Source organism: Seriola aureovittata, chromosome 3, assembly GCF_021018895.1.
Source record: "Seriola aureovittata isolate HTS-2021-v1 ecotype China chromosome 3, ASM2101889v1, whole genome shotgun sequence".
Taxonomy (NCBI): Eukaryota; Metazoa; Chordata; class Actinopteri; order Carangiformes; family Carangidae; genus Seriola; species Seriola aureovittata.
In genome coordinates this window covers 21,717,200-21,730,603 of record NC_079366.1, presented here as the reverse complement: position 1 = coordinate 21,730,603, position 13,404 = coordinate 21,717,200, and the positions used below count along the sequence as shown (strand labels likewise).

General features: G+C 40.5%; 1 protein-coding gene across 12 annotated transcripts in view; it reads left to right on the top strand.

The window, feature by feature from the left end:
- Positions 1 to 13,404, top strand: part of gab1 (GRB2-associated binding protein 1) — a 52,268-nt gene that overhangs the window by 25,392 nt on the left and 13,472 nt on the right. For 11 of the 12 annotated variants that reach the window (XM_056371604.1, XM_056371606.1, XM_056371603.1 and 8 more), the window contains 2 exons: positions 9,555 to 9,683; positions 10,117 to 10,282. In XM_056371604.1, the coding sequence (XP_056227579.1) occupies positions 9,555 to 9,683; positions 10,117 to 10,282 (295 nt within the window). Of the gene's footprint in view, positions 1 to 4,252; positions 4,451 to 9,554; positions 9,684 to 10,116; positions 10,283 to 13,404 lie in introns of those variants that run through there. The other variant, XM_056371608.1, reaches the window with a different exon arrangement.

Below are 13,404 nucleotides of genomic sequence, written 5' to 3'. Positions count from 1 at the left end.
ATGGAAGTCCCCTGTCCTTCCAGCAGGCGGAGGGCTGATGACGTTCGCTGAACCGCCTCACTTAGCCAAAGGCCATGCACTTTTACTTGGACGTTAACTGCCCTCTCTGGTGCTCAAGGATGTAAAAATAGCTGTTTAGCAAGAATCCCAGTCATGTCTTGCTAACAAAGACTGATTTATACAAGTTGCGGCACTAAGCATAGAGGAGCTTTTGTCCCTCCTCTCCTTCTCCTTCTGCAGACCTCGTCACTAAGGCCAAGAGCGCCAAAACCTCTGACGCTCTCGACACTCCTTTCTTAGAAAAGCCTTTGTTCAGCACCGTCTTAAGGTCCCGATAGTGAGGCTTAGGGAAGCACTGTGGTCTACAAGATTGCATATTTGTTTACTGCATTTGTGTCAGATTGCAGTGTCATGGAAATATTTGGTAGTTTTGCTGCATCTCTGCGTCAGCAGTTGCTTGTTATGTAGTATATTAAGTATTTGTCCAAATGACTGAAAATGTCATGTACTCTGAAATTTACTCCTTCATTTTTGTTCCCCCAAAACCTCTATATGTCCATACAGGACACATGACTGCCTGCGTTTGACAGCACAAAGACCATCACTGATTTGGTGTTGCTTTAGTTTAACCTTTCATTGCCTCATCCTTAATCATGAGACATTTCCAGATCCTTCCTGGATATTGAGCCTAGAAAAAGTACTAGGTTCAGGTACATGACATCCTTAAATGTTAACACCAGATTTCAATTTAATATTGTTGACTGAAGCTATTACAGCAAGTCAAATAATGAAATGTTCTCTAATATAGCAGTAAGTAATGAATTTCTTGTATGCTTTTCCACATCAGTGCTGAGTAAGATTACACATAACTCTAGGCCTGCTTATTCCTTCTAATGAGACTGTCCTGAATAGAACACAGACCAATATTGACAATCTGGAATCTATTGTATGTTTAATTTCCTGCTTGGGAGAGATACACTGTATGAGTGGAAAACTAATAGAAGAAAAGTTTTTCTTTATGACATATCCACTGACCGTAAAAGGGGTAGGTCTGTTTTCTGCTTGGCCGTAAAATGTTGTCTGGTGGTGATTTCTGGCAGATTAAACGATAGCACATACTAATTTGTTCTGTTATCACCAAAAATCTTGACCTTCTCTCCCTCGTCTTCACCCTGTGCTCATCCTGCGCCCCGTCTCTCCCTCACTCTATCCCTTGTGTTTTTCTGAGGAACAAACAGAGAAGCTGTCCTAGTCAGGATGAGTCAGTGCAGCTGGGGTGCAGGTCATTTACCCACAGCCCACTCAGATGGGACAGATGGCCCAGCCACTCGCATGCTGCTAAGTGCTAACTACGCATCCAGAGTCTGTGAGCTAAGCTAATGCTAACACCTATTTGGTGAAGAGAGTGGTGTGGTGGAGAGAGCTCAGCTAACAATATCAAAACACTGATTATCTGTATGCAGAGGTGAATAATACAATTATCATTGCCCAAACCATTCTTCAAGGTATTACTTCTTTTCTGTAATTTTGAAACAGTGTAAAGCATTGCCACTGTTTCAAAATTTAATTAAATCACTTCTTAATCAGAGCTAGCACAGAAAAAGATCTCTTCTGCTCACGTTCAACAGATCACAGCTGTGTCCATTGTATACTGATTTTCAGTGCCTCGTGCTGCGTATTCCACTTTGAAATGCACAGATGATACTTTGTACTTGCTAATCTGTTGTTATTTACTCAGAACCTATAGTGATTTTTAATACACATATCCAAGTCAAAAATACATGTTCGAGCACTGATACACAACACGAGCCCACAGAGAGTGCTCCTGTAATGTGCCACTTCAGTTATAGTTATACATTCAAGAGAGGCTGATTCTTTGCCCAGATAAGCACTTCATTCTGCATACTGAGGTTTTGCCAAATAGAAGTGTTGTATTGATTGTGTACAAAGATGTTCTCTGCTTATCTTTCTCTCTTTGTGTGTATTCCTCTTTGTTCTTTTTTTTGTCTTCTTTCTTTAATTAGCTGTGACCAATGACATTGTGTGAAAAAATCACCGGTGTGAGTCTGACAGCACAGTAAGACAGCCACACAGCCTCTCCTGCCTGTGAGAGCCAGGGTTTTAGCTTTTGTACCACGGTATTGTTACACATGTACATGGACTGTGTATCTAAGTACATGTTGAGATACCTGGGATAGATGCATACTTGCACAGATCCACTATTGGCAGTTCTATTGGTTTGTGTATTTGTATGTAAGTATGGTATGGTAAATAGGTGGTATTGTTAAATTACGTTGATATAACACACACACACACACACACACACACACATACACACACACACACACACACACACACAAAATAGATACCAGCCTTTTAAAAGAAGCATTGAACCCTTCGTGCCTGTGTATTTGGGTTTATGATGCAGCATATTTGCTGTGCACTTCACTTCACTTAGCCATGCTTATCTGGCTGTCTGTTTGTTTTTGAGGATTAAAACTGTATGAGACTACGTTGTAGGCTTACAATTGCAAGTTAAGTTACAACCTGTGAAGTTATAGGTTACCAAGGGTTGGGTGTAAACTTGCCTATGAAGTAAATTTGAAATATTAAACCTTTGTTGTTTCACAGTAAGAGTAAGTCTGGGAGTTCAACCCTCAAGATAAAGTGCTGGCAATCTATTTAGTGTCCTTCTAACTGCCCTACAATCATCTTTGGTCCATTGCACTTAATGTGCAAGCAAGCACATGTTGTGCATGCATTAACGCATGCTGGCACACCTGCACCAGTTGAAACACAAATAACTTTGGTGTCACTTTTCATGTATTATCCAACACAAGTGTCATAGAAACAGCACACTGGCCATTATCCTGCAGAGAGAGTCTTGTGTAATAACCCAACTGCTGCTGCTGCAGAAATACAGAAACCCCAGCCTGTCACGGTATCATTTACCATTAGAGATATAGAGGATGAGTTTAAGTATGCAATTTAACAGCCTGTGATGACAGAACATTCGCATTAGCAATTAGAGCACTTAAAGGCTTTTTAGGCTGCATTAAGCTATCTAAACTATGAAGCACAATTAGCCTTTAAAGCACAGTAAAACTAGCTTGGTGCAGCTTGAGTGGTGTTGGCAGGATGGTACACTAGCAACTAGTTTCATATATTTAAACTATTGAATTAGAGTGATTTCTGTAGCAGGAGACTGATGTGGCCACACTGCCTCTTCTTTAGCAGCTGCAGGCAAACACATTTCCACTGTGTTTGCTCAAATCCTGCTGCATTTGGGAGTCTTGCCATGTCTTTAATCAAGAGGCAGTGTTGCCACTTTATCTCATTTATTTCTTTACTTCTCATAATATAAATCTGGGCATGGCATAGTACCAAGCAGAACTTTTCCAAAGTCTGATATGGGAAAGCTATGGCTTATTTAGACAATGAAATATTGAAAAGCAAAAGCAAATGAGCTGTAATAGTTAATTAAGATTTGACTTTGGGGACAAAGTTTCTATTGATTCCAGTCAGTGTCAAAAAGAGATAGTTTGACACTTTTTCTTACTCACTTATTCACTACATTTAATTGGCAGCAAATGGCCAGGGGTATATTTGCAGGACTCTTTGTTGGCTGGCTGCTGGTTGCAGCATTTCCATTTCCATTAAAAAGTAGTGTTAGCTGCAGAGCTTTTATATTGTATTGCATTACTATATACTGAATGTCCTCCTGGTGCTTGAGGATGGAGCTAATCTCTAATCTCAGTCTTTCTCATTCTCCATCATTGTCTTTCTGGAAAGATATTAAACTCTCACTCTTGCATATTTTGTCCTTTACGCACTTTACCTTCTCTTCACCTTTGCCTTTGTCACGCTCCAGTGATGTTGGGTCAGGAGGCCTCTGACGGCAGCGTGACTCCACTCAGTTGGCATCTCCCCCCTGACCCTCCCACCCTCCTCTTCCCCTATCATCATCTTAGTCAGACCCTCAATGCCGTCTCTGTCTGGCCCCCATAGGCTGTAGGACCTGAGTGGGCGAATGGCGGGTGTCTTCCTGTGTTTCACCCTATCAGAAGACATAAGAACGCTTGGAGAAAAGGGGGAGGGGGATAGAAAAGGGCTGGTGGGGACAGCTGCCATGCCAGGGGAGCCCTCCCCATCTCAGTCCAGTATCGTCCCATGCCGTCCCATTCCCAACCCTGGTGCAGCGAACACTAGACTCCTACAAGCTGAAGTAGGCTCTGATTGTTGAGTGATCTGAGTGGTTCAGAATCTGTTGGTGTATTAAGGAAGGCTGGAATGGATGTACATGTTTCCTGCAGTTATTGAGTACTACAATCTGGCTTTGAGTATTTGGGATTTAGCCCTTACTTCAACACAACACTGGCTGCAATGGAAAACACAATAGTAAAATCAGGACTACATGCCTCATTGTGTTCTTCATGAGCCTTGACAGGAGGTATGTAATGGTGGACTACTACACAGTTTTTGGCAAAGATCGTTTGGCAGATGTTTGTGGCGTTGTGTTAAGAGCATGATCGTGTGGTTTGTGTTCTGTCATTATGATATTATGTGTGTTTACATGCACTTAAAACAACAATTGGTGGAGTAGTCATGTGATTATATCATATGTGAAATGATTTTGTTCGGAAAAGTTTTTATTTTTAGTTAAATAAGACAGTTCTGGTGGACATTGGTGCAGTCGATGTGTTGCTCTCAGACCATTCATTCTCAGTGATGGTGGGTCCTGTAAGGACATGTAAACAAAAAAAACTAGTTTCCTTAGTCTAATCAAGAGAAAAGGCAGCACATCCTTCTATCCAGTAGAAGTAAAGCCAAAGCTCAACTACCAGTGAAACAAAAGTCGATTTTTAAAAAAAGCAGTTTCCTCAGTACTGTATTTTTAAATTCAGACACATAAGCACACATTCACACTTTAGGAAAAAAAACAGTTGTCTCACTACAAGGGCCTGTTCTCCCACTGTGCTGCCAGTTATAAAAAAAAAGAAGAAAGAACACTTAGAGCTGAAGTACATATCAGTAATACATTTTAAAAATGCCAGTGCTGGTTTAAAAATATGGAAGAAGGTAGAGGAGAAATGTGATTACTGTCCACTACTGGATTTTTCTGTAACAGGGTAAATACAGTGGATGCCAATTTCTTGCCTTAACCTCATGTCATGTAAATTAAGGATGATCCTAACGACTTATTTACCTGTTGATTAAACAGCAATTTAAATTTAGACTAGTCTACTAGTCTGTGGGTAAACAATGTCATATTGGTTTGTGGAGCATGGCAACTGTTAGCAGTGCTAGCACCACCGGCCTTCTTACCTTGCAGGTTAATGTCCACATGTATGTGCTGAATGTTGTTAAGCATGGCTGCGGTTGACTGGTTATGTGCCACTTCATTCTGACCCAGCTTACATACAACCAAAATGTTTTCTGTCCCACTTTTCTCTTTGCTTGTTTACAACATCCTGGCATTAGCAGAGGGAGAGGGGTGCTGCCACCTGCCGGAACTGCAGCCCAAGCTAGCGGGGGATGGCTGCATGACATCTTAGATGCAGCAGTTAACTGGCATTGTTCATTAATAAAGATAACAACGAGTACTTTTGGTGCTGATTCGCAAGGGTGACAGTGTTTACTCGTTTAGTCCCTGACAGCTTACATCCCTAATATAAATAGTTAGTAGGTGTAACTCTCAGGCTATGCGTGCATGTCCGCGTGATGGAGCGGAGCTATCAGGAAAGTATCTGTAAATTAGCATCACCCTGGTTCCCTAAACAAAAAGCCAATAGAATTTTTTCATCGTCTTTTGGATAATTGCAGAAAATAAACTCTGTGACAAATGGAAGTTTATGATACTGACACATTTTGTTCAGCAAGATAATCTTCACAATTGAACGTCACTTTTATGATTATTGAAGCCTAAATAAAATCGCCTTCAGTAAAAAGCTAATGTTAGAATATAAACCAACTTCACCACCGTTGCATGACTTCCAGCACTAAGCTTCCAACTTGAAATTTGTCTCTCTTAGAAAGTTAGTGATAGTTTGCAAGAGTGTGAGTATAAACAAAACAAGGCTGTAAAGGTGGACTGGTGGAAGTTTAATGTCCCTGACAACCTCTGTATTCTCATTCAGCCCCTTGTTAGCAACCGCCTTTTTTTTAAGACATGTAAGAGCTTTGAAACGTCACAAGTGGGGTGTTTACTGACATATTTTATGTCGTAAAATAAAACATGAAAATGTCTTATTACAGGCATCCAACCAAAAACCCAATCAAAAAACCCATCCATTTAGGGTCAAAGGAACCGGAAGTGCAAAAATATTAACTCAAGTTTTAGGGCTGTTTACTGCAGCACTCTATTATAAAAGAATAAGTGATTATTTTTATGCACGTGTCTGGGACTCAATGGGTGCTACAAATCAGTGTTATAAAACAGAGTAAGTGTGTATAATTGTGCATGAGGAAAGCTGTGTGAAAGCCCACAGATGGTGGATAGATGCTCCAGCTACCACACAGCTTGTCATCCTAGAACTAGTGGTGTAACCATCCTAATGTGCAGATTCTCTTCAGAGCTGCAGCTCTTTGAATCACAAACCACCGCTTTAAACTTAGAATGACCCTTAACACCATTTACGCTAGGGTTTTAAATAAAATTTTGATTTTAAACATTTTATGATAAATAAATGACCATAAAACATTCTATCAAATGTCTCAGTTTAAAGATTCACAGTTCCTTGGGGGGGCGGGGGCTGCAAATCTGCTCGGATCATAAAAACTAAGAGCTGTCTCACCAAAAGTTTTTGTCGTGCTCTTTGAAACAATTGAAAGACTCGGTTCACAAGGAGGCTGGTGCAAGGCAGTGAGGCCCTTTCAACCTGCAATAACAAATTTTTTGTCCACTTTTTTTTGGAATACATTTTTCACAGTACGATTAATTTTATTTATTTATTTTTTTACATCTTTTAAGAAGGATACATTTTGACTGTCCCTTCCAGGGGTGAACAGCCATTGATACCTCTTTTCCATTATCTTTTTGAGTATTTCCTCAGTATGAATTTGGCCCATTACATTTTTGTACATAGCTTATATATTTATTTTTTGTCTGTCCATTCTTTTTGTTATATTTATTGTTTCTTTGTGGTACCCTCTATGATAATTGCTTCTCTTTTGGATAGTTTATGTGATCATTATACTTGATAAAATGTTTGTGATTTACTAGATTCAGCGTGTTTTCACAGCCCCTCTTTGTGATCTCAGGGCGTCAGTGTAGTTTCATTTTTAATTCTGCAGGAACCCCACACAGTCACCTGTGTGATTACTATACATATTGCCTGGTCTTCTTTGTCATGTTTACTTGACTAAGCTTAACAAAGATCTCAGTGAAATTGCAACATTGTTATGTTAAATCCATGGGCCACTGTCTGCACAGCGTGTGGCTCTTTTGTTGGATTTCAGTTTTAAATTTTTCAGCTATAAAGGTTTCTTGGATGTGCACACTCTCCACTCTGCTCCTTTTAACTACAAGTGACCTGTTTTCTCATGCATTTTCAAAGGAACTGTACTCTATGAGTATAAAGCGGTTTTGTTCAACAGGCCTCACTAGCTGCTGTCTTGAGCATATACAACTCACCCAGTTGTCAACACTCTCACCCTGGGCGGGCCTGGCCTTGCTGTAACTTAAGCTCTCAGTCCTTCTGTTCCCCACAGGGTAACTTGACCCACGATTGCTTTGTCATGTGCCAGAGAGAGAGGTTCCCTCTCCACACCCACTGTCTTTATTCAACCAACACAACACACATCAGTGTTGTCTTTGCACATTCACTTTAGTTTTTATGGTTAAATTTGGTATTTAAGTGGTCCTGCCTCAAAGGATGTAGGTTTAATAGGTTTAATCCTCATTTGGACTATGTGGGTGTGTTTGTGATTATATAATGCAGGCCTTTTGAACTATAGTGTGTGAAACATGTGTTGCATGTGTGTGTGCAATGTGCTGCATGTGGGATGTGAACGGGGTTTTGATTCTTTTTGTATGAAACTATGTGTGTTATTGAATGTTTTAGTGTTTTGTCCATGTCGTTTCTGTATGTCTGTGTGCCTGCAGTATAAATTCCAGGGGCTTTGCAGCTCTGCTTGTTTCTTCATCCTGTTTTTGGAGGGAAAGGTCTGATGCTCTTCATGCTGTCTCAGTGCGGGGCTTGGCCCACTAACAAAGGACACCCTGTGGATGGAAAAACAGCGAAGGGATGAAAAAATCCAAGCCCACAGCATTTTTAATACGGTCAATCTCCTACCCCAAAACAACAACAACAAAGCATTAGTTTGCATTCCTCACACTCTGTTGGTCTGCTTCCTGATCTATCTGATCTCTGTGTCTGTGTCTTGTCTGTCATTTTAAACTCACATTTTAAACAGTCCTGGGAAAGTTTCTGGTATTCAATCTATCCTCTCATTTTGGAGTTCATGTTTTTTAGTAATACACTATCTGGTGAAATATGTACAAAGTGTCCGTACATAATTGCCCTCGCTTAAGCAGTAAAGGAAGTGAAATTTTTTTGAATAATTCCCTTATCTTACGACAGAATCTAGCAGTCACTCAGACAGGTCTTGCTTCTATTTTGAGGAGAGCTTGTTTTGGACCTTAAAACAAAATGTTGAGCCTAACTGCTGTGACTCAGCAAAATCAAGAGTTCGTGACCTCCTTGAGTCTACATTTAAATTAACCACTGTTGGATATGTTCTCTAGATAAAACTCCAATGTGGAAAACACAATTTACAAGCAAGGTTACAGTCTCAGTGTAGTGCCAAAATTAATCAGCTTTTGGCTTTGAATTTATGTTGAAGGCCTGGAGAAGCCTTTCACTCTCACTGACCTTTATCTTTCAAACAACAACCCGTCATATGCATGGTACATTAACAAATTTTGAAGCTGTATTTTGAATTACAGTGGCACGGGGGGATTTTTATCATGTTTCTATAGCGTGGCCCTCAGTAATCTATTACTGATTTATTAAATTATCCCAGGAAGCTAGTGGTCTCTCATTGCCTTCTCTTTAATGTACTTAATGTGCTGTCGGATAAGGATTTTATTACTAAACTGTCTTTTATTTATGTACACTGAGTGAAAGTCATAAATCTTATCTACTTTTCTGTGTCTGCTATGCCTGAATTTAAACTCTTCTGTCTGCTTTGTGGTGCCATATTCTCACAGACAACAAATACCATTTGAAAGAAAAGACCTAATTGCCTGTTTCTCCTTATAGATTTGGTTATTCACCCCAATCAGGGTGCTACACCAAACTATGTGGCTTTTGTTCTGGTTATCCCAGACACATATTTCTGGTTGCGGGCCTCTTCCCTCTGGCTCTCAGTATTCTTCAGTGAGGCCAGTGCAGCTGGTGGAGAATGCACACAGAGACACAAGCTATGCTAGGACACATTGGCTAAACTGGAAAAATAAAGCATTTGGCCAGCCTGTGGTCAGTTGGGAATGGAGCAGTCATTGTGAGAACACACAAATAACCTTTGGCCTCATTTCTGTGCTCACCCTGCAGGCATGGAAGAAGCGGTGGTTTGTTCTTCGCAGTGGCCGTCTGACAGGCGACCCAGACGTGTTGGAGTACTACAAGAATGACCATGCCAAGAAGCCCATCCGCGTGATTGATCTCAACTTGTGTGAGCAGGTATGGTTCTTCATTATTACCAGCCTGCAAATTGAAGAGCCCCAGTTCCACATTTCTACATGTATAATTGATTTTTAAGCTAGCTGCAGCATGTGCCCAAATATATTCATAATTTTACTTTTGTGGTGTTTGCATTACTTAGGACACTGAAGTCACAGATTTAAGCCACTATTTTCCTCACAAATACATCAAGTCAAATTTGAAAAAAAAAAAACTGCCATATTTTTTAACAATACATGCCATTGTTTTTACGAAATTTTGAAAATGCTCAGTTTAATTTTTCAGGCTTGAATGTAATCATCAGTTCAAAGGAGCACAAACTAAAGTTACATTTTAACATGCTTGGAGGTTTTTGGGAAGCTGTAAATATTCAGTCATCCATTTTGTCTTGACTGATTCCAAATTAAATAAGCTCTGTCGGTTTCTCCCTCAGGTGGACGCTGGGCTGACGTTCAATAAGAAGGACTTGGAGCACAGCTTCATATTTGACATCAAGACCATTGACCGTGTCTTCTACCTGGTGGCTGACACCGAGGACGAGATGAATAAGTGGGTTCGCTGCATCTGCGACATCTGTGGTTTTAACCCCACTGATGACGGTAAGGATTGGCCTTAGATAGTTAACCACACAACAGTGCTGAAATATTTTACGTTTAGCCAGCATGAAAGCTATGGGCACTGTGTAGTGTGTCGAAATTCAAACTCAATTCACAGATAATTTTAAACAATTTAGTAGTATTGGCTACACTTGTCACGCTACAGTGTCCAGTGCACACCACAATGACGATTGTGTATTTTTTTCAGTGTAGAAGAATTGATCTTCTAATGCACCAACAGTCTTCACTGATATAGTACAGTAATACAGGAAAAGCTGAATTCCTGTTCAGCAGCTTTAAATCTGGGTGTGTTTCATCTCTAGCCGTAAGCAAATGCATTGCTAGGATTGAACAAAACAATATTAGCTCACTAGATAACTACTGTACATTTGATTGGTCTCTCATTTGACTGTTGTGCCTCTCAAATATCTGCCTCTTTATCTCTGAAGGAGTTAGGTGAACCAGCTGAATGTGCCAGAAGGCCTGTATTCAGCATAGTTCTCAGCCAAGGTCTAACGATCCATGTGTTGATCCATGTGTTATGTTGAGGCTCACGTTACTCTTGTTCCCAGTACTGGATAATCAAAGCATTGTGTATCTGCTGGTCTCACTGTCTCTCCTTCATCCTTCCCCTCTTATCTAGTTCTCATTCTCTCTCGTTTGCATACTCTTGTTTCCCTGTCTTTCTCTCTGTCTTTGAGCCTAATTTCAAGTTGTGCTATTTACATCAGGGTTTTGGTCCAATATGGTTTCTCTTTCTCCTCATTTAGATGTGTAAGCATTTTAGTGTGATGAGAACTGGCATAGAAGTTGCACGGATTCACTGTGTGACATGTCACATCACTAGGATTCTTTTAGGAGAAGAATATACTTTATAAACCTCACAACTGAGTCACTCATCATGCTGCTCCAGGGTCGTCCTCTCCACAGTATTGTGACTATGCCTCCGCCTCAGGTACATAGGTAGTGATGCAGGGCAACCCTGTTAACAGCATTCATGGCACTTCTGCTACAGAATTATTGAAACTAGCATGTGAAAACAAACAGTGAGACTATACAAGGAGCAACTAGGTCTAAAGACAAGTATCTTTGCAGATAGCCCTCCTCACAGTTCTTCTTACAAAAGAATGTCCTTGGCTCTCTCTTTTGCGGCAGCTTACACTTCTCTGCATGTGAGACCCAACTCCTACTCTTCTGTTGTGTGTGGCCACGCTAGAGTGCTTCATGGCTGGGCAGATATTAGAGGAGAGAACATTAGGAGGGCTGAGAGACAGTGTAGGAGGTATAGATGAGTATGAGCAGAGGGGATTTTCCCTCTTCCTGTATGAATCAGCACTTAAACCTTTAACCAACAAATAGGAAAAAGGGAAGAAGATAGCAGAGGGGAGAGAGGAGCAAATGATGCACAAAAAGAGAGATTACTTTTAAAAGAAGAGAAAGAGGGGACCTTGTCTGAGATACAACCATCACAGTTATTGAAGAGAGTGGGAGGACTGTGAAAAGATGAAGAAAGTAGAAAGATGTGGAATGAAAGCATAGATATATTTCACCCGGCATACGCATCAGGCATCTTGGCTCTCTGTGTGGTGCAACAATCAGCTTGAGCAGAAGCGTTTGAAAAGGACTCTGATATTTGAAAACTCAGTGTGACAAAGCAGGGACCTTCAGGAAATTCTGTCTGAGAAATAGTGTGTGGGATTCTGAAGGCAAACACTGTATTCAGACGGTCTATGAACAAGTGAAGCTTTTAGAGGTTGTTGGATGTGAAAAGTGATGAAAATACTTACTCGTTATGGTCTTTTTTGTGTAAATTCACAGCAATGACTGCAGTGAGATTGATATCAGCTGCCAGTGCCGGTGTTATTTAGGGAATCTTGTCACGCATACCACACCTCTTCCTTCACATTGAGCTGGACTGCCTACTGTTTTATTTCTCCCAGGAAATCTGCCCAAGTCAGGTTATCAACTGTTGTGAACTTCCTGGATCAGTTGAGAAGGGACACCCTGTGTTTTAGTTTCAGCTGTGATTTGTGGTTGAATTTGAGAAAGAGAGTATGGGGAGCTGTTGCGAAGAAATATCTGAGATCTGTCCTTGTCTCATCAGAGTGAGCCCCCCCCCCCCCACACACACACACACACACACACACACACACACACCAGCTCCTGAAGTTCAGACATTATAGAGACGTAATGTTGATGTAGTATCAGTCAAAATGCTGAAGGTGAGTATAGACTGTTACATTGGGATTGGGTTGCTAAGAAACAGCTTGGGTCCAAGTTTACTCTGCAAGAGTAGACATTAGCAAACACGGCTTACTGTTTACTCTCTGCCTAATATCATCAGTCACCAATATCACCTACACTGTCTCAATGGGCTTTGCAGGTCCACAGAAGTAGGAGATCTTGGCTTATTTGAACTGGGGGTTCAGTAGGAGCCATAGGTTACCAAGAAGTTGGAACAGTAGAAATATAAAAATACAACAATATGGTTTTAATCCAACATCAGGATTAAAAATGGATCAATACAAAAGTAGTAAAAAGTCCAAAAATGAAATGGGTCAGTCAAATTAGTCCACTGGATTTAATGAAATACATTCAGTGGAAGTCCATCTGATGGAGCTGATGTTTTCAATACAGATTATAGAGCCCAGCTGGTGAATGTCTAACTTCTACTTTACATGAAGTGAATATCTGGCTGTTGATAATCAAATCTGCTTTGTCCTGCCCTGATTAATTACTTAATTACTACAAAGCCACTGTAATATGTGTAAGCCTGATCAGTCATTCACTGACAGCTGCTGAGCCGAGTCTGACAGATCATGATGCTATCTCATTTTTTGTGATCAATTTTTAGTCTCTAGATGACAAGCTAAATAATAATCTCACTCATTCATTAAATAGCATTTGCTTTGCAAAGGAGCACCTCTGCTGCTTTCCCTTTAAGGTTACAGTATCTTGTTTTTTTCATAAAAGTGTGTTAATTTCTTCTGTTGTCAGTGGAGGTGATCATTAATTCAATGGTTGTAGCCCACCTCCTCTACAGTCAGCTGTGGAAAACCTTGTATTGTATTTGGCCTTAAGTGTTTTGAGGCACACATGGCCTGATATACAAACACATAAACAGA